Genomic DNA, 21081 nt, shown 5'->3' with positions numbered 1-21081 from the left:
CCTATTTACATTGTTGTGTTACAATTTACATCATGGTTGATATAGATAAGTCACACAAAAGAGGTAAAGGTGGTAAATTCTGTACATCATTAAAAAATTATATAATATTCGGAAGTATATACAGAATATCACACCGTCAACATTACCACAGGTTATTTCCGCCATACACAATGTCCATAGTTTTGAGCCATTTTCGTCTTAACCCTTTCACTACCACACTACCGAAGGTTAACCTTTCACTACTGAGGTAGTGAAAGGGTTAAAGAAGTGGCGTTGTCTCTTTCTAACTCTTCCTTCCTTCACGGTCTGTCGCTCTTCTTATCGCACAACAGTCCGTTGGCCTTGTTGAGAGACGCGTTGAGAGGCACGTTGAGAGGCACGTTGAGAGACTTGTTGAGAGACGTGTCGCTCCCCTGTTTGCTCTCTATGTCGGTCTTCAGCGCCTGCTCCACGGCGTCCGCGAAGGGCGGCTTCTCCTCCGCCTCCGTCTCTCGGTGGTAGAAGTAGTTGAAGTTGGAGACGATGACCGGCACGGGCAGGGCGATGGTCAGCACGCCGGCGATGGCGCACAGGGTGCCCACCATCTTACCCCCCATGGTGATCGGACACATGTCCCCGTAGCCCACGGTGGTCATGGTGACCACGGCCCACCAGAAACCGTCCGGGATGCTGACGAACTGCGTGTTGGGCTCGTCGACCTCTGCGAAGTAGATGGCGCTGGAGAAGAGGATGACTCCGATGAACAGGAAGAAGATGAGCAGACCCAACTCACGCATGCTGGCCTTCAGGGTCTGTCCCAGAATCTGGAGCCCTTTGGAGTGGCGGGAAAGCTTGAAGATACGGAACACCCGGACCAGACGGATGATCCGCAAGATGGCAAGAGACATGTTCTGACCCGAGTTCTCTTCCGGTGTCGTCACCAGCTCTGTGATCAGAGTGACAAAGTATGGGATGATGGACACAACGTCAATAATGTTCATGAGGTTATTGAAGAATTCCCTTTTGCTTGGGCAGACCACAAATCGCACACAAAGCTCAAAGAAGAACCAGACAATGCAGGCAGTCTCGATGATGAAGAAGGGATCAGTGAAGGGTGCAGGCTTGCTACGACGACTTGGTTCCAGAGTGATGTAACCTGTGGAAAAGTTGAAAGGCTGCATCACAGTGGGTGTGACCACGTCCATCTCCTCCCGGAACTCTGGCAGTGTTTCCATGCAGAAGATAATAATGGAGATGACAATAACAAACACAGACACCAGTGCTACGCCTCGCGCTGCATTGGAACTCTCCGGGTACTCAAACAGCAGCCAAAATTGTTTGTGCATCTCATTGGTAGGCAGAGGGATCTCCACATCCTTGATGAAACCTTCATCCTCTCTGAACTGCTCCAAAGCCTCGCTCCCGAGCTGGTAGAACACGATTTCATCCGCAAATACGTCCAGCGGGACGTTAGCCGGCCGCCTGATCTTACCCCCCGACTGGTAGTAATACAGAATCCCGTCGAAGCTGGGTCTATTCCGATCAAAGAAGTACTCATTCCTCATCGGGTCAAAGTAACTGATCCTCTTGGAAGAGTCCCCGAGGAGTGTCCTGGGAAACTGGCCCAGAGTCCTGAGTCGCGTCTCGTAGTGAAGGCCGGCGATGTTGATGATGACCTTCTGGTTTCCGTCCTCGAGCCCCCGCTTGTCCACAAACGGGTCCTCGCCGCACTCCTTCGCCAGCCGGTTGAAGATGGTCTCGCTCTCCTTGATGCCCTCACTGCTGAGCAGCAGCTTCCAGTCGGAGATCATGCTGCCACAGCTGGCTCGCCCCCGCCTGCCCGTCTGTGAGGTGGGCGCGGGTGAGGTGGGCGTGGGCGAGGAGGACTCCCAGATGCAGGGCAAGGAGGGCGAGGGGCCATGGTAGGAGCCAGAGGAGGAGAGCCCCGGGGTGTGGAGGCGGTGGTTGCCGGGGGTGCGGCTCTCGGGCGGCATGTCCACGTTGAGAGCTGTGGACTCATTGGATTCGATGTCCAGGCTGGGGTCGGTTTCGTCCAGGCTCTCAAAGTCCACCAGTGACACCTCCATGGCTGCAGCTCAGCCAGAGCCAGGCCCTGGGCCCCGGGCTAGCACACACACCACAGATGAGGAGGAGCAGGTTAAGACACCAGGATCTGTGACACCTCAGTGGATCCAGCTTCCAGCGGGACTCAGCGGGACAAAATGGCAGCCCCGCTACTTAAACCTTCTCTTTTCCCTCCAACACCTGGAGAGAGAGAGAGAGAGAGAGAGAGAGAGAGAGAGAGAGAGAGAGAGAGAGAGAGAGAGAGAGAGAGAGAGAGAGAGAGAGAGAGAGAGAGAGAGAGTCAGTCTGTGGGTTTTCTTTGCTATCAGGTGACAGGGACATGCCGTCTGAGAGCAGATGCTCTTCTATCGTGTCTCATTGTTTCTTGGCTACCCGTCTCTTTGGAAACCAGCAGTGAGAGAAAGACAGGTGAGAGGGGTGATACAGAGAGAAAGACAGGTGAGAAGAGTGATACAGAGAGAAAGACAGGTGAGAAGAGTGATACAGAGAGAAAGACAGGTGAGTACAGTGATACAGAGAGAAAGACAGGTGAGTAGAGTGATACAGAGAGAAAGACAGGTGAGTACAGTGATACAGAGAGAAAGACAGGTGAGTACAGTGATACAGAGAGAAAGACAGGTGAGTAGAGTGATACAGAGAGAAAGACAGGTGAGTACAGTGATACAGAGAGAAAGACAGGTGAGTACAGTGATACAGAGAGAAAGACACAGGGAAGACAGAGAGACATACGGGAGACAGTGAGACACACACACACACACACACACACACACACACACACACACACACACACACACACACACACACACACACACACACACACACACACACACAAACAGAGGACAAGTTAGAGAAGTACACATTCTATTAATTCTGCTTAATGACCACGATCCAGGCTGTAGGAGGATCATTATTATTAACTGGCTGTGCACTGATAGCTTAGGCCTACCTTCCTCTCGACCAGGGGAATTCAATTCAAATTAAAAGGGGTCCAGTCATCAGATTCCCTACCTAACCCGGAAAAAGTCCAAACCATCAGCAAGTCTGACTTGCGTTTGCATTCAGGGGCCTATAGTGTGGTTATTGTATGACTATCAAATTTAATAAATTCAATTTCAATCAAATATATCGCCCTATGAGTAGTGTAATCATAAATAAAAGTAGCTCAATGAGTTTCTCATTTCAAGTAAAGGAAAGGTAAATTGCAATTTATGACTAAAATTAAGAACGTGCTTCTTTTTGGAAAAAGTGCTTATGTTGACCCAGAATCCATGCTACTGTTAGTGGACATTGGTTTGCATGTTACTGGGAGAGGATTCTGGTGGATTGATCATACTGGGCTCTGGGTCTGTTTCCTTTCCATGTCCTCACCTCTGACTCTGGGTATGTTTTCTCAAAAGATCTGTGCTTTGTTTCATAGCGGCGCTTCACATGGCTGCTTCTTATAATTGCCACGGTTTCAGTACAGACCGGTTTGGCACTCGCTGCTGGAAGAATAAAGACATTATTGGTGATTTCCTCGAACTCTCGGTTTTCTGTGTCTACTTTCTTGTTTTTGAGCATGGCATTCTGTCATCTCTGCTTTCGTCTGGCTTTCTCTCTCCAACCATCTATTTCTCGTCCGCCAGTGGTGGAAGAAGTACACAATTCCTTTACTTAAGTAAAAGTAAAAATACCCAGATAAATGAGTACTCCAGATAAAAGTCATCCATTCAAATTCTACTTTATTTTTTTAAATTTAAATTTTTATTTAACCTTTATTTATCCAGGCAAGCAATTAAGAACAAATTCTTATATACAAAAGCAGCCTGTCCAAAAAGCAAAGGCCTTTTGTGGGAAGGGGGGTGGGAGGCTGTAACAAAAACAAGGTTATGTACATGTCATGCATACAAGTAAATAAAATACAAAATGACAGTAGCAATAGTATACAAGGACAACAATAAATAAGGGAGAGAGTAGGAAAAAGAGAGAGGGAAAAAGAGAAAGGGAAAAAGAGAAAGGGAAAAAGAGAAAGGAAGAGCGAGAACCAGAGGGAGAGAGAGAGAAGAAAGGGGGAGAGGGAGGGAGGGAGTTGAGCAGGCTTAGGGGGAGGAGAGAATAGTCTGAGGGGGTCCTACTAATCACCACAAAGTACCAGAAAATACCCTAAAGTACCCCAAAATACCCCCAAAGTACCCCCAAAGTACCCCAAAATACCCCAAAATACTGGCTCAGAGGTAGAGCAGGTCAACTAATGATCATATGGTCAATGGTTTGGTCATTGGTTTGAATCCCAGCTCCTTCTGTTCACATGCCGAAGTGTCCTTGGGCAAGACACTGAACCCCAAATTGCACCCAATGAGTCTGGCTGCCATTGCTCTGTGAGTGCATGTGTGAATTGGTGAAGGAGAGGCAATTATAAATTATAAAATACCCCAATGTACTGTTGGGGTATTTTGGGGTATACTTTGGGATATTTTGGGGTATTTTAGGGTACTTTGGGGGTATACTTTGGGGTATTTTGGGGTACTTCAGGATATTTTGGGGTACTTTGCGGGTATGTTGGGGTATACTTTGGGGTATTTTGTGGTACTTTGGGGTATTTTCTGGTACTTTGGGGTATTTTGGGGTAATTTAGGGTACTGTGGGGTATTTTGGGGTATTTTGGGGTATACTTTGGGGGTATTTTGGGGTATTTCGGGGTACTTTGGGGTATATTGGGGTACTTTGGGGTATTTTCTGGTACTTTGGGGTATTTTGGGGTACTTTGGGGTATTTGGGGGTATACCTTGGGGTATTTTGGGGTACTTCAGGGTATTTTGGGGTACTTTGGGGTATTTTGGGGTATTTTGGGGTATACTTTGGGGCATTTTGTGGTACTGTGGGGTATTTTAGGGTACTTTGGGGTATTTTCTGGTACTTTGTGGTGATTAGTAGGACCCGTCTGAGGGTTATGCGTGCGATTGGGAGGCAGTCAGCAGGTGCAACAGTCGGTTAAGATCTGTTGCAGATTTTGTTTAAAAGCAGTGAGCGATGTGAAGGCAGTGAGTTTAAGGGTGTTTTGTAATGTGTTCCAGTCAGATGCAGCAGCAAATCGGAAGGCGTTGCGTCCAGAAACTGTGCAGGCTTTGGGGATGGTGAGTTTGATGAAGTTGCTGGACCTTAGGCTGTAGTTAGAAGTGGAGACGTGCAGAAGGGAGGAGAGGTAGAGAGGTGTTAGAAGGTAGAGAAGTATTTTCTATTGAAAGTTTCTATTGAAGTATCTCAAGTAAAAGTACACATTCTACATGGTGTTTGTGTATTCCAGTGCTCTAAAGGTTGTGTTAAAGTGGTATGTGGTCCTATTATGCTGCTCTGATTAAATGTTGTGTTAAAGTGGTATGTGGTCCTATTATGCTGCTCTGATAACATTTTGTGTTAAAGTGGTATGTGGTCCTATTATGCTGCTCTGATAAACTATTGTGTTAAAGTGGTATGTGGTCCAGTTCTGCTGCTCTGTTTAAATATTGTGTTAAAGTGGTATGTGGTCCAGATATAGAACCTTCACTCTGTCAGGATATAGAACCATCACTCTGTCAGGATATAGAACCATCACTCTGTCAGGATATAGAACCATCACTCTGTCAGGATATAGAACCATCACTCTGTCAGGATATAAAACCATATAGAACCATCACTCTGTCAGGATATAGAACCATCACTCTGTCAGGATATAGAACCATCACTCTGTCTGGATATAGAACCATTACTCTGAACCATCACTCTGTCAGGATATAAAACCATATAGAACCATCACTCTGTCAGGATATAGAACCATCACTCTGTCTGGATATAGAACCATCACTCTGTCAGGCTGCCCTGTCCCACAGTGGCGAATCCTCCAGGAAGCCAAGGGAAGCCAGGCTTCCCCATTAAAATATGAATATGAAATATAAAAGAAAAATAAAAAAAATATATAGTTTACAATCATAATCAAAAATCATAATTTTTCATCTCTGTGTTATAATTATTTTTTTCTCACTCTACACTGTCAGACTCACTGAGGCAGGCTGGCAGTCACTGTGCTCAGTCAGTCACTGCAGCTCAGGCAGGAGGGGAGGAGGGGGGTGTCTTTCCCTAGCTTCCACCACGTGATCCATCCAAAACCAATAGACCTGTCGCTAAACCACGCCCCAAAGAGAATTTGTCCAATCATATCACAGCGAAAATCCTCGCTTGGAGAAAAGTCGGACAACAAGAGAAAACCCATTTGTGGGGCGCATAAAACCAGACGGCTGTGATCGAAACCACTGTGAAGAGTTCAGTTTATATGTTATTATCTACCTAATATCCGATGGTGAAACGCTGTGCGTGGGGTACCTGTAATTCGGACACCAGGTACCCTGAAAGACTGGATGGAGGTGTATATTTCATACCTTTTCCGAAGCCCAAATGAAAACTTGAGAAATGCAAGCGGTGGATTCTGTTGTGTCGTCGACCACATACACAACTGAATGTGAAGACCATTACCAAGGACACTTATGTTTGCTCAAAGGTAAGGTAAATTCATAAAGACATAATATTTGACGGCATGTATTAGAAACGTAGACCAAACTATTAGTTTGCTAACGTTTGACTTTGACTGCCAACTAGCTAGCGTATATCCAGCCCAGCTAGCTAACGTTAGCTGCCAACTTGCGGTCTACTTTCGTCCTCGCTAGTTAGCTGGTGTTTTTAGCAAACTTTTGCTTCTGTCTTTTCACCCCAAAGCACTTCAGAGATGGGAAGCCAACTCTGGAAAATCCAGATCCCATCCGGGCTCTCGTGTCTGCTCCGAAAAGACACAGACCCTCACCCGAAAAAAGGTAACGTTACCGCAAGCCAGGTGCATAACAGTGGAAATGATGACCAACAAGGACAGTTATAGTTATAGATGTAATGTAGTGACCACCATTGATAGTATAAAGAACTGGCTAACAGACAACAGGTTGTCACTGCATCTAGGCAACAAGACAGAATCCATATTAATGGGTTCAAAAATAAGGCTAAGCAGGGAGGACACACTTGTTATAACCACCGGAGGAACCTCTGGTGAACGATGAGTGGTTACGATGAGTAATGTCTCTATGCACTTTGTTGATGAAAATAATTGTTTTTAATGCACAAATGAGCATGAATGATGCTTTTTTTGTATAAAAGAAAAAACTGAAACATGAATGAACATGAACATGAATGAACTGAAACATGAATACTACTACATGCACTAAGAATGCTCGATGCACTTCTGATGCCATAGTGCCACTTGAAACCAGTAACAACAGGGACAATGATGTAAATAAGTCCTGGGCCCTCATTTATCAACAATTCTTAGAAAGTGTTTTATTTTCATACGTAAGCACAGAATTTAGAATGTGTGTACGCACAGAAATATTGGGATTTATCAACTGTGCGTACACGGGTCCTACGCTCCTCCATGTTGATAAATACCTCTTTGTTCTACCGTCAATGCTCGTGCATGATTATCCATATATGGTCATGAAACACCCCCCATGGGATGTGAAATAATGGACTGACCCGAGCGAACTCTGAGAAACTTCACGGGAGATTGTTCACTGAGGCGCTGCCGAACCAAGAAGACACAACCCGTGTTATGGGATAAATAAAAGGCTGACTTGTACATGGTGATGTCAGATATCAACGACTCCCTAAGACCATTGCTGCAATTCTGCCTGGACAGCTCAAAATACTAATAAAGACAGTTTGTTGACCACTGTTTGGCGTTGGTGGTGTGTCATTATAACCATGCTGGAATATGAATGCCTTTATTAGTTGTGTTCGATTGGCTATAATATGATTTTTAAAACTAAATACGTGGAATTCTGTAAGCAGAATACAAGTCATATCACCCACATGATTATGCTCTGTGTCCAGAGCATGTATGCTTTTCATTCATTTAAGACACATTTATTGCAAGGGTTTTGTAATACACATACACCCTCTGTTCTCATTGCAATGCGTTTTTTATTCTTTCTTATACAGTAGGAAGGGGGAAGAACACTATATCGTGGGTGTTCATACAGTATGACTTGTATTCTGCTTACAGCTTCGAAATTACACTTGTTTCGTTTAACGTTATGGCAAAGCCTTTTAAATATAATCAAAACGTTCCCGTGTTTCTGCGGTCTGTGCGCAAAATAATAACGAGTTGAGTTACGCGGAGCGCAGTCAGTCAGTACACCCCGTATATTCCGATAATGCTATAAACCATGCTGCATTCATTCGGAGAGAAAGACCGTCTATGCTTAGCTAATACTCAGCTTTTTGTGTTTTTTTCACAGAATGAGGTGTGCTGGAGATGTTACTGCCCTCACAGAGACGACACAGGTCAACCCAAGACAGGACATGAGTGACAATGAAAGAGGTCTGATTTATGTTTTTGGACTAAAGTGAGCATCATGGAATGTGTGCAGCTTTACAATCATGTCATTGATGAACTGAATATCTCTGTGAACTCTCTCAATATATATATCTCTTCTTGTAAAAAGTACAAAGTCACAGAAGTTGAGTCCGCTAAGTAGTAGTTGCCCTTGAATTTGGTAATAACAGTTGTGCCTCTCTGAGATGTGCATGTCATTGGCAGAGCCATAGGTTGTTGCAGTAGCAGTGAAGGGCTTGGGGTAATATGTGGACTATATGAAGGCATCTGAAATGTTCTTTCTCTTTAGTATCTTGCCAAATTCTGATGCAGTCAGCCTGCCCTCTCGCTCCTTGTGCCACAGTGGACATGCAGCCTGTCCTGTCGTTTGCAGTTGTAGTTGTCTTGCTTCCTCCAGATCAAAGCTCTGGATGTGCTGTGGTGTTGGTATGCCTATGTATGTCATTCACCTCTCCCCCTCATCCCTCTCTCCTCATTCACCTCTCCCCCTCATCCCTCTCCCCTTATCCATCACCCCTCTCTCCTCCCCTCTTACTCCTCTCTCTTCTCTAAGAAGGTCAGGGTGTGGAGGAGCCTCCAGATGAGGACCGCCGGCCTGTGGAGCAGCCTCCCCCTATGCTACCAGTATAGGGGTCTGGTTAACGATGTAGCTTATAGGTGTGCCTCTCATTCCTCTCAGTGTCTCATATATTTCCTCACTGATTCCTGACTCTTTCCTAAAGGCAGAAAGATACATGTTACTGTTAACTGTGTTATAAATGTATCGGATGTTGTGCCTAGGCTATTTTTTTTTCAATAAACTGTGAAGGAGCATCATTTTGCCTTTATTACCAAATGTATGTGTTTTTATTGTGATTTGAAACTACCTGTTAGGAGTGTAGGTAAGGATCACTGGTCTCCTTTTGCGGTTCAGTTTGGCTTTTGCCACGACTGCAGAGGTTATAGGCTAGCCTGCTATCTTCTTCCCTCTGGGTTTATGCCACTGCTGTGGCCGACTTGTACAGGAGGCAGTGTCATCATTTTGGGCACGAGAAATGTCTAAACTGTACATGAGCCCAATGATGTGTGCACAGTACCCTGGTGCCCTATGGTTTCAACAGAAATGAGAAGGTGAGAAAAGAAATAGACTGTTTGAGAACACTGCTCGTACTAGCTGCTACTTGAATATAGCTCCCCTCTCCACTAAAATGTATCAGCAATAGTAGTAATCATGGATTATCGTCATAGTTCTTGTAATCTTCAATCAAGTCAACTGTAAGTAATGCTTGAGAGTAGCTAGCTAACGTTATATATAGCTAATGCTTGCATCACCATGGAGGTCTAAGGTAAATGTGTATCTCATGAACGTACTTTTCCACTGCATATTGTAACCTTCTCTGTCTGCTTCTAGATGAAATATTTGTGTTATCTTTAAAAAAAAAAAAACAGGTCTATTACCTGCTGTGGTAAATCTCCCGCGGCCTAGCCCCTTTCGTGACTGGCTTGCATCACAGTCAGGAAAGGGGCTGCCTGCGGCCATCGTCAACAGTCATTCACAGTCGACTTTGTTTGTCCGACTTTTCAAAGGGGGCGTGGCTGAGCGATAGGTCTATTATTAGCCAATAGGATTCGAGCTTAATAAAGCACTTTCCACATGATAACACTGGTCACTGGTCTGGCAGAAAAGTACTCTAGCATCCAGATACTGGCATCTAACGTGAGTCACGTGACAACGTCTGAACGTCATCCCCTCGCGGGATTGATTGATTGATTGAACATTTTATTAACAGAGCAGGCACGTTCGAATCCTCTATTAGTGTATCAAACATTTAGGACTTTATTAGCCACTTATTTTTCGCCGGCAGGACATTTACTGAGGACCAGCACAGCACACCACTGTGGATATTATGATTTAACAAATCTATCTGTCCAGGAGGAGCGAGGAGGACCAGTTTTTTGGCCAGGTAAGAAGCAGTTTCTAGCTTGGATGCTAAGTTACTAACGTTATCAGGCTAGCTTGGATGCTAACTAACGTGATTGATTGATTGATTGAAAACTTTATTAACAGATTGCCGAATGGGTACAATACAGTACAGCTCAATACACACAATTGTTAAGGGGATGCAGACCAGAGAAAGACTTTCGTCTTGTTTACATCAGGGTCCCCCATTTTCAATTCATCAGGAGAATGGTCATGGTTTATTACTGCAACCCATCATGGGTTGGATGCTAAGTTACTAACGTTATCAGGCTAGCTTGGATGCTAACTAACGTGATTGATTGATTGAAAACTTTATTAACAGATTGCAGAATGGGTACAATACATTACAGCTCAATACACACAATTGTTAAGGGGATGCAGACCAAATGTTTTATCTGCTGACAAAGCACAATACCTGTTGGTTTTTAGTTCACTCATTGTTCAGGGAAACACAAGCCAGAGTCACGCCCCTCATAAAAAAACCAACCCTGAACCCCACCGTCATAGCCAACTATCGTCCTGTCTCTCTTCTCTCCTTTCTTTCTAAAACACTTGAACGTGCTGTATCCAACCAACTTACTGCTTATCTCTTACAGAATGACCTCCTAGACCCCAATCAGTCTGGCTTCCGGACTGGCCACTCCACAGAAACGGCCCTCATTGCGGTCACAGAGGCACTTCACTTAGCAAAAGCGAAAGGCCTCTCCTCTGTCCTGATTCTCCTAGATCTATCTGCAGCCTTCGACACAGTCAACCATCAGATCCTCCTCACGGCCCTCGCAGGAATGGGAGTGGCTGGATCTGCGCTGACATGGCTGACATCATACCTCAACGACCGCTCCTACCAAGTGTCATGGAGAGGGACTCTGTCGGCCACCCGCCCCCTCCGGACGGGTGTCCCCCAGGGCTCGGTCCTAGGACCCCTTCTCTTCTCCCTCTACACTAAATCACTGGGTAACATTATCACGTCTCATGGCTTCTCATATCATTGTTATGCCGATGATACTCAACTCTTCCTCTCCTTCCCTCCCTCAGATATCCACGTCTCTGAGCGGATCTCGGCCTGTCTGTCCGACATCTCCGCCTGGATGACGACCAACCACCTCAAACTGAACCTAAGCAAAACAGAATTGCTCCACCTGCCGGCCAAATCCTCCCCCCTGACCGACCTCTCCATCACAGTCGAGAATGCAGCTGTGACCGCGTCCCCGACCGCCAAGAACCTTGGTGTTGTCCTTGACGACCAGTTGAACTTCTCTGCTCACATCGCAGCGACAACCAGAACCTGCAGATTCCTCCTGAGCAACGTCAGAAGGATACGCCCCTTCCTGACAAAAGAAGCCACCCAACTCCTCGTCCAATCAACAGTCATCTCCCGCCTCGACTACTGCAACGCACTGCTAGCTGGCCTCCCGGCCACTGCCACCAAGCCTCTTCAACTCATTCAAAACGCAGCGGCCCGCCTGATATCAAACCTACCGAAGTCGGCCCATGTCACCCCACTTCTTAGGGACCTGCACTGGCTCCCCATTGCTGCACGTATCCGCTTCAAGGCCCTCGACCTAGCATACCGTGCAGCAAAGGGAACCGCTCCCGCCTACCTCCGGTCAATGGTCTCTAACTACACACCCTCAAGACCCCTACGCTCTGCATCTTCTGGCCGCCTCAGACCTACTCCTATCCAAGCTCCCGGAGGGTCATCAAAGAGAAGCCGCCTATTCTCAGTCCTTGCCCCACAATGGTGGAATGAACTACCCATCCCAGTTAGGACAGCCGAATCCCGTCCAATCTTTCGCCGTCGACTAAAGACTCACTTCTTCAACCACTATCTGAAATGATTAAAAAAGAAAAGAAAAAAAATCTAACCCTGACTAACCTTACTGTCATGCACTTGTCCTAATAAACTAACCTACACTGTAACACGCAACACTTGATGAACATTGTTACTCAGCTGATAGAGTTGTACCCTTCTTGCTGTCTTGTCGTACAGAACTTGTAAGTCTCTTTGGATAAAAGCGTCAGCTAAATGACTAAATGTAAATGTAAATGTAAATGTTAATGACATTGACGGATTGTGAATTTTGTGATTGACTCAAATTATATTTATTAGGAAAAATAAATATAGTCACTTTATTTGAAGAGTCAAAACTGTTCTCTTGGCTTTGTTTTGTTCATAGTAGTAACGCCGCAGAGCCATACTGTACATAGTGACTGCTTGGTTTGACTGGCAGTGGCCGCTGAGCCATACTGTACATGGTGAGTGCTTGGTTTGACTGGCAGTGGCCGCCGAGCCATACTGTACATGGTGACTGCTTGGCTTAACACTTTGAGTGCCGGGACACGTCTTTTCACGTCTTTGCTGGCCATGCTAAAGTTGCCGGGGGACGCTGTACAGCGTCCTTATATCAATATTTCAAAAATCTGCGATCGGATTCATAATGTCCCTCCGCTGGCCTGAGATCCACCAGCAGGACCCACTGAGCTCTCTGGCGGTTCAGGAGCGCCATCTGGTGGCCGATCGGCGCAATCGCCAAACAGGATGTTGAATAGAGGTTGTCATGACGACCGTAGTACTTCCGGGCGCTCGCTATGGGTCATGGGACTCTGGCTCGTCACACTACACAGTGATCGATTGCCAATAACTCGATAAACAACATGATTTGGACGTATATACCATTATACAAGCTGGAGATGGACCGGGTAAAAATATATCCCATAATGATAAGATTTCAACTCGACGATGATCGCCCAACGGCGCGCGGAGACTGGGGTGAGTTTCAGCGTGTAACGTTACCCTCTTCGATACTAACTGCTATTATCAACATTTGACCCACATTAGATGATTGGTATAACGCTGCCCACGGAATTATAAACGCCCCCTCGCCCATCCGGTCAACATCAGATGACGTGTAGTAACTTCTAGAAGTACGTCTAGTTGGAATTTTTTATATCGCGCTGATTGCCATCAAACTGTATTTCATCATCAATATAATGCATTTGGGGCTATATATCACGTTCTGGAGAAAGCTGCAGAAAGAGATGAAAACATACTTATACATTAGACCATACTTTACTATGAATATGTGAATGAAAAAGTTTAACGTTGCTACACAATGAACAATACATATAGGACTTTGAATGGGCCCTAATAATGGCAATGTAGCAATAGAATTTAAAAAGTTATAGCCCTGCAAAGAAGGGGACTTTCTCCATAGACAAATAGCGCTGGCAATCTATGGTATATCATGATTTTAACCTTAGGCAACCAAAGTGTTAAGTATAAAAAAAAAAGAAAAAAAAATCATATATATATATATATATTTTTTTATAACTTTTTTTTGGCATCCCCTGTTATTTTACCCACGCGACACCACTGGTCTCACAACACAGGAGCTCTGTCTGTGACTGTGCTCTTGAGGCACCATGCAGTGTGTCTTATGCTGCTGTTTCTGTCTATGTGTGTGCATGTGTTCTCAAGTTTCTTTATTAGTTGTCATACAGAAGTACAGAATACTTTTATATAAAATGCTTCTTTCTGTTTTGCTCTAGAGATTGTGCTAGATAAAAATAGATAAGTATAAAATAAGTATAATAAGTATAAAATAGAAGTCAAGTACGTAGACAAGTGTTCAATATATACATATATACAATATACAATGCAGAGTAGAAAAGTAACTGAGTTACAATACAATAGAGAGAGAAGACACAGAGAGAGGGAGAGATAGAGAAACAGAGAGAGATACACAGCGAGAGAGAGAGAGAGAGAGAGAGAGAGAGAGAGAGAGAGAGAGAGAGAGAGAGAAACAGAGAGATAGACACAGAGAGATATGTACAGAGAGAGAGAGAAACAGACAGAGATACAGAAAGAGAGACAGGGCGAGATAAGACAGAGAGGGAGAGAGAGAGAAACAGAGATAGACACAGAGAGAGAGAGAAATATAGATGTACAGAAAGAGAGAAACAGACAGATATACAGAGAGACTGAGCGACACACACACACACACACACACACAGAAACAGAGAGAGAAACAGAGTGAGAGAGAGACAGAGAAACAGAGAGAAAAGGAGAGAGAGAGAGAGAGAGAGAGAGAGAGAGAGAGAGAGAGAGAGAGAGAGAGAGAGAGAGAGAGAGAGAGAGAGAGGGAGAGAGAAGAGGGGTAGGTCAAGGCATGTCAATGTTTACAACAACCCATTCAAAGCCCATTTTTCCATACGTGTTTTGGTTGAGGGTCCCCCCGTGATAACAAATTATATAAGTAAGTAATAAATTATATTTGTATTGTACTTTTCGTCACTAGGATCCCAAAGTGCTACAGGAAACATAGTTAATTTTTTTTGATAATTATTAATAATATAAAATAAAATACAGAATAAAAATGTTATAAAAATAGAACATAGTTAAAAACATAGTATAAAAAAGCTAGCAATCAAAGGCCTTTTGAAATAGATTTTCAGGCCTGAGCTGGTGCCCTCAGCTGGATGGGGAGGCTGTTCCACAGGCGTGGTGCAGCCGAGCAGAAGGCTCGGTCACCCATGGTGCAGAGCCGGGTACTGGGGACCCGAAGGAGCAGGCTACCTGCAGATATGATGGTACGGGTGTAGGATTGTGGAGTGATGAGTTCCTGTAGGTAGAGGGGTGCGTGTCCGTTTATGCAGTTATGGGTGAGCAGCAGGATTTTGTAGTTGATCCGGGATGAGACGGGGAGCCATTGAGCCAATGTAGTGAGTGGAGGATGAGGGTTATGTGCTTGTGTTTACAAACTCTCATCAGGATCCTGGCAGCGCTGTTTTGTATGTATTGCAGCTTTTGGATGCTCTTGCCAGGAATCCCGATGAAGAGTCCATTACAGTAGTCCAGTCTTGAGGAGACAAAGGCATGGACAAGCTTCTCTGCATCTGACAGGGTTAGAGTGGGACGGAGTTTGGTTATATTTTTTTTGTGATAGAATGAGGTCTTGCAGAGGTGTTTTATGTGGATGGTGAAGATCAGGTGGGGGTCAAATCGAACCCCCAGATTTGTGACTGAGGGGGAAAGGGGGATGACCTGGCCGTCAAAGGTGAGATGGGATATGGGTGAAGACTGAACCTGGTGTGGGGTGCCAATGAGAAGTGCCTCGGTTTTTTTGCTGTTTAGTTGGAGGAAGTTGCTGTTCATCCATGTCTTTATCTCCTCAAGACAGGTGGTGAGGTATGACAGAGCTGCAGAGGGGTTTGGGGCAGTTTTTTATGTAGAGTTGTGTGTCATCGGCATAACATTGGAAGGACATTCCATGTCTGCTGATGACACGACCGAGAGGGAGCATGTAGGTCAGGGGTTGGCAATTAGGTCTGGCCACGGGCCAAATTTTCCCCAAGCCATTGAATGGCGGGCCAGGACCAAAAACAATGGCTAATTTAATATAATGATAGTGAAATGATAGCGGGTGCATACACATAATAATAATAATAATAATAATAATAATAATAATAATAATAATAATAATAATAATAATAATAATAATAATAATAATAATAATAATAATAATAATAATAATAATAATAATAATAATAATAATAATAACTTTATTTGTATAGCACTTTTCATACAGAGGTTGCAGTTCAAAGTGCTTCACAACAGTAACAAATACAGGCATAAGCGAGCATGATGCACTCGCAAAAGGGGGACCCTGATGTAAACAAGACAAATGTCTTTCTCTGGTCTGCATCCCCTTAACAATTGTGTGTATTGAGCCGTACTGTATTGTACCCATTCTGCAATCTGTTAATAAAGTTTTCATTCATTCATTCATGAACAGCAGATCAGCTGCATGAAACCACGACTCACCATAACTGCCCTGGGCTTGTTTCAGTCCTCCAAAACCCCTGCTAATGTTTGAAACATGTCAAATATCCACTCGCCGCCCTCCAATTCCAGATTGGCGTTGAATGCAGCTACTTTATCTGCCAACTTGAACACAGTTGTCATCATTGCCTCGTTTGCTATCTTGTCGCCACATATTATGCAGAGAGGACCTCGGCACGCAAGAATCACCGACCTGTTGCGATAAACCCGTATTTTAAGTATGACTCCTGTTTATTAAAAGAAGCTTTATGTGTCTTGGAGGTCGTAGGCTCCTCTTCTGGCTTCTCAGTTGGTATTTCCCCGTTGCAAAGAAGCTATCCAAAGACGTTTGTTTTGTTTTTTTTAACACATTTTTGCTAACGTTAATCGCTCGCATCCCGAACGCGGAAGTGAAAGTGCGTTAGGGAAAATATACACGCGGCCCGGTGGGACTATTCCATTGGTTCTCCCAGTCCACGTGACCATTTCTAGCATTTCAATTGGCTATAGTGACAGACATAGATATGATGAATAGATAGATACAGCTTCACAAAGACACTCTGGCGTCACGAGTGAATATTTCCCGTACGTAAATTAAATATCATATTCTCAAAATAAACTGACGGGCCAGAAATTCTTGCTGGCGGGCCAATGTCGGCCCGCGGGCCGCCTATTGCCGACCCCTGATGTAGGTGATGAATAGGATGGGACCAAGAACCGACCCCTGACGAACACCACAGGTGACTTGTATCACAGTGAGACATATTCAGTCAGAGACAGAAAAACATGGTATTTTTGATTGCTTATATGTTATTGTTTGTATGTTGGACTTGCTTTGGCAATAAGTATGTTCATATTTCATGCCAATAAAGCCTATTTGAATTTAATTTAATTGACAGACAGAGCGAGATAGAGACAGAGAGAGAGAGGGACAGAGAGAGATACACAGAGAGAGAGAGAGAGCGACACACACACACACACACAGAAACAGAGAGAAACAGAGAGAGAGAGAGAGAGAGAGAGAGAGAGAGACAGACAGAGATACATAAAGAGAGAAAGAGACAGAGAGAGACAGACAGAGCGAGATAGAGACAGTGAGAGAGAGGGACACAGAGAGAGAGACAGAGAGAGAGACATAGCGACACACACATATACACACAGAAACAGAAAGAGACAGAGAGAGAGAGACTCACATACTGTAGCGAGAGACAGAGACACAGAGAGAGAGACAGATAAAGAGACACAGAGAGAGACACAGAGAGAGAGAAACAGAGAGAGACAGAGAGACTGAGCGACACACACACACACACACACACACAGAAACAGAGAGAGAAACAGAGTGAGAGAGAGACAGAGAAACAGAGAGAAAAGGAGAGAGAGAGAGAGAGAGAGAGAGAGAGAGAGAGAGAGAGAGAGAGAGAGAGAGGGAGAGAGAAGAGGGGTAGGTCAAGGCATGTCAATGTTTACAACAACCCATTCAAAGCCCATTTTTCCATACGTGTTTTGGTTGAGGGTCCCCCCGTGATAACAAATTATATAATAAGTAATAAATTATATTTGTATTGTACTTTTCGTCACTAGGATCCCAAAGTGCTACAGGAAACATAGTTAATTTTTTTTGATAATTATTAATAATATAAAATAAAATACAGAATAAAAATGTTATAAAAATAGAACATAGTTAAAAACATAGTATAAAAAAGCTAGCAATCAAAGGCCTTTTGAAATAGATTTTCAGGCCTGCTTTAAAAGAGTCCAGGCTCTGTGGTGCCCTCAGCTGGATGGGGAGGCTGTTCCACAGGCGTGGTGCAGCCGAGCAGAAGGCTCGGTCACCCATGGTGCAGAGCCGGGTACTGGGGACCCGAAGGAGCAGGCTACCTGCAGATATGATGGTACGGGTGTAGGATTGTGGAGTGATGAGTTCCTGTAGGTAGAGGGGTGCGTGTCCGTTTATGCAGTTATGGGTGAGCAGCAGGATTTTGTAGTTGATCCGGGATGAGACGGGGAGCCATTGAGCCAATGTAGTGAGTGGAGGATGAGGGTTATGTGCTTGTGTTTACGGACTCTCATCAGGATCCTGGCAGCGCTGTTTTGTATGTATTGCAGCTTTTGGATGCTCTTGCCAGGAATCCTGATGAAGAGTCCATTACAGTAGTCCAGTCTTGAGGAGACAAAGGCATGGACAAGCTTCTCTGCATCTGACAGGGTTAGAGTGGGACGGAGTTTGGTTATATTTTTTTTGTGATAGAATGAGGTCTTGCAGAGGTGTTTTATGTGGATGGTGAAGATCAGGTGGGGGTCAAATCGAACCCCCAGATTTGTGACTGAGGGGGAAAGGGGGATGACCTGGCCGTCAAAGGTGAGATGGGATATGGGTGAAGACTGAACCTGGTGTGGGGTGCCAATGAGAAGTGCCTCGGTTTTTTTGCTGTTTAGTTGGAGGAAGTTGCTGTTCATCCATGTCTTTATCTCCTCAAGACAGGTGGTGAGGTATGACAGAGCTGCAGAGGGGTTTGGGGCAGTTTTTTATGTAGAGTTGTGTGTCATCGGCATAACATTGGAAGGACATTCCATGTCTGCTGATGACACGACCGAGAGGGAGCATGTAGGTCAGGGGTTGGCAATTAGGTCTGGCCACGGGCCAAATTTTCCCCAAGCCATTGAATGGCGGGCCAGGACCAAAAACAATGGCTAATTTAATATAATGATAGTGAAATGATAGCGGGTGCATACACATAATAATAATAATAATAATAATAATAATAATAATAATAATAATAATAATAATAATAATAATAATAATAATAATAATAATAATAATAATAATAATAATAATAATAATAACTTTATTTGTATAGCACTTTTCATACAGAGGTTGCAGTTCAAAGTGCTTCACAACAGTAACAAATACAGGCATAAGCGAGCATGATGCACTCGCAAAAGGGGGACCCTGATGTAAACAAGACAAATGTCTTTCTCTGGTCTGCATCCCCTTAACAATTGTGTGTATTGAGCCGTACTGTATTGTACCCATTCTGCAATCTGTTAATAAAGTTTTCATTCATTCATTCATGAACAGCAGATCAGCTGCATGAAACCACGACTCACCATAACTGCCCTGGGCTTGTTTCAGTCCTCCAAAATCCCTGCTAATGTTTGAAACATGTCAAATATCCACTCGCCGCCCTCCAATTCCAGATTGGCGTTGAATGCAGCTACTTTATCTGCCAACTTGAACACAGTTGTCATCATTGCCTCGTTTGCTATCTTGTCGCCACATATTATGCAGAGAGGACCTCGGCACGCAAGAATCACCGACCTGTTGCGATAAACCCGTATTTTAAGTATGACTCCTGTTTATTAAAAGAAGCTTTATGTGTCTTGGAGGTCGTAGGCTCCTCTTCTGGCTTCTCAGTTGGTATTTCCCCGTTGCAAAGAAGCTATCCAAAGACGTTTGTTTTGTTTTTTTTAACACATTTTTGCTAACGTTAATCGCTCGCATCCCGAACGCGGAAGTGAAAGTGCGTTAGGGAAAATATACACGCGGCCCGGTGGGACTATTCCATTGGTTCTCCCAGTCCACGTGACCATTTCTAGCATTTTAATTGGCTATAGTGACAGACATAGATATGATGAATAGATAGATACAGCTTCACAAAGACACTCTGGCGTCACAAGTGAATATTTCCCGTACGTAAAATAAATATCATATTCTCAAAATAAACTGACGGGCCAGAAATTCTTGCTGGCGGGCCAATGTCGGCCCGCGGGCCGCCTATTGCCGACCCCTGATGTAGGTGATGAATAGGATGGGACCAAGAACCGACCCCTGACGAACACCACAGGTGACTTGTATCACAGTGAGACATATTCAGTCAGAGACAGAAAAACATGGTATTTTTGATTGCTTATATGTTATTGTTTGTATGTTGGACTTGCTTTGGCAATAAGTATGTTCATATTTCATGCCAATAAAGCCTATTTGAATTTAATTTAATTGACAGACAGAGCGAGATAGAGACAGAGAGAGAGAGGGACAGAGAGAGATACACAGAGAGAGAGAGAGAGCGACACACACACACACACAGAAACAGAGAGAAACAGAGAGAGAGAGAGAGAGAGAGAGAGAGAGAGAGAGAGAGACAGACAGAGATACATAAAGAGAGAAAGAGACAGAGAGAGACAGACAGAGCGAGATAGAGACAGTGAGAGAGAGGGACACAGAGAGAGAGACAGAGAGAGAGACATAGCGACACACACACATACACACAGAAACAGAAAGAGACAGAGAGAGAGAGACTCACATACTGTAGCGAGAGACAGAGACACAGAGAGAGAGACAGATAAAGAGACACAGAGAGAGACACAGAGAGAGAGAAACAGAGAGAGACAGAGAGACAGAGAGAGACAGAGTGAGATAGAGACATATATAGAGAGACACAGAGAGACAGAGAGAGACACACACGGAGAGAAACAGAGAGATGGTAGAGGGAATCAAGGGTTAAGAGGACAAGAGGATGACATGAAAATTATTGGGAAGGACATCCGAGGAGGGAGGGAGGGATGGACGGGTGGAAAGCTGATGATAGAAGGACCGGAAACAGCGGGACATGAAAGCAATGAGAGAGAGAGAGAGAGAGAGAGAGAGAGAGAGAGAGAGAGAGAGAGAGAGAGAGAGAGAGAGAGAGAGAGAGAGAGAGAGAGAGAGAGAGAGAGAGAGAGAGAGAGAGAGAGAGAGAGAGAGAGAGAGAGAGAGAGAGAGAGAGAGAGAGAGAGGGGGCTGGCAGGGTGGATGGAGACAGGCTGATATCAGCCCTGGCAAGAGGAGATACCGGGTGCAAGATG

General features: G+C 44.6%; 1 protein-coding gene across 1 annotated transcript; it reads right to left on the bottom strand.

Annotated features, from left to right (window-relative positions):
• Positions 1 to 299: 299 nt before the first annotated feature.
• Positions 300 to 2066, bottom strand: kcna10a (potassium voltage-gated channel, shaker-related subfamily, member 10a; the record flags this gene model as incomplete). The annotated part of the gene is made up of 1 exon (XM_084333515.1): positions 300 to 2066. The coding sequence occupies one exon, from the start codon at positions 2064 to 2066 to the stop codon at positions 300 to 302; it is 1767 nt and encodes a 588-aa protein (XP_084189641.1).
• Positions 2067 to 21081: the final 19015 nt, after the last annotated feature.

Source organism: Notolepis coatsorum (genome assembly GCF_963971535.1).
Source record: "Notolepis coatsorum genome assembly, chromosome: 17".
NCBI lineage: Eukaryota > Metazoa > Chordata > Actinopteri > Aulopiformes > Paralepididae > Notolepis > Notolepis coatsorum.
This window is presented reverse-complemented; position numbering and strand designations above follow the sequence as displayed.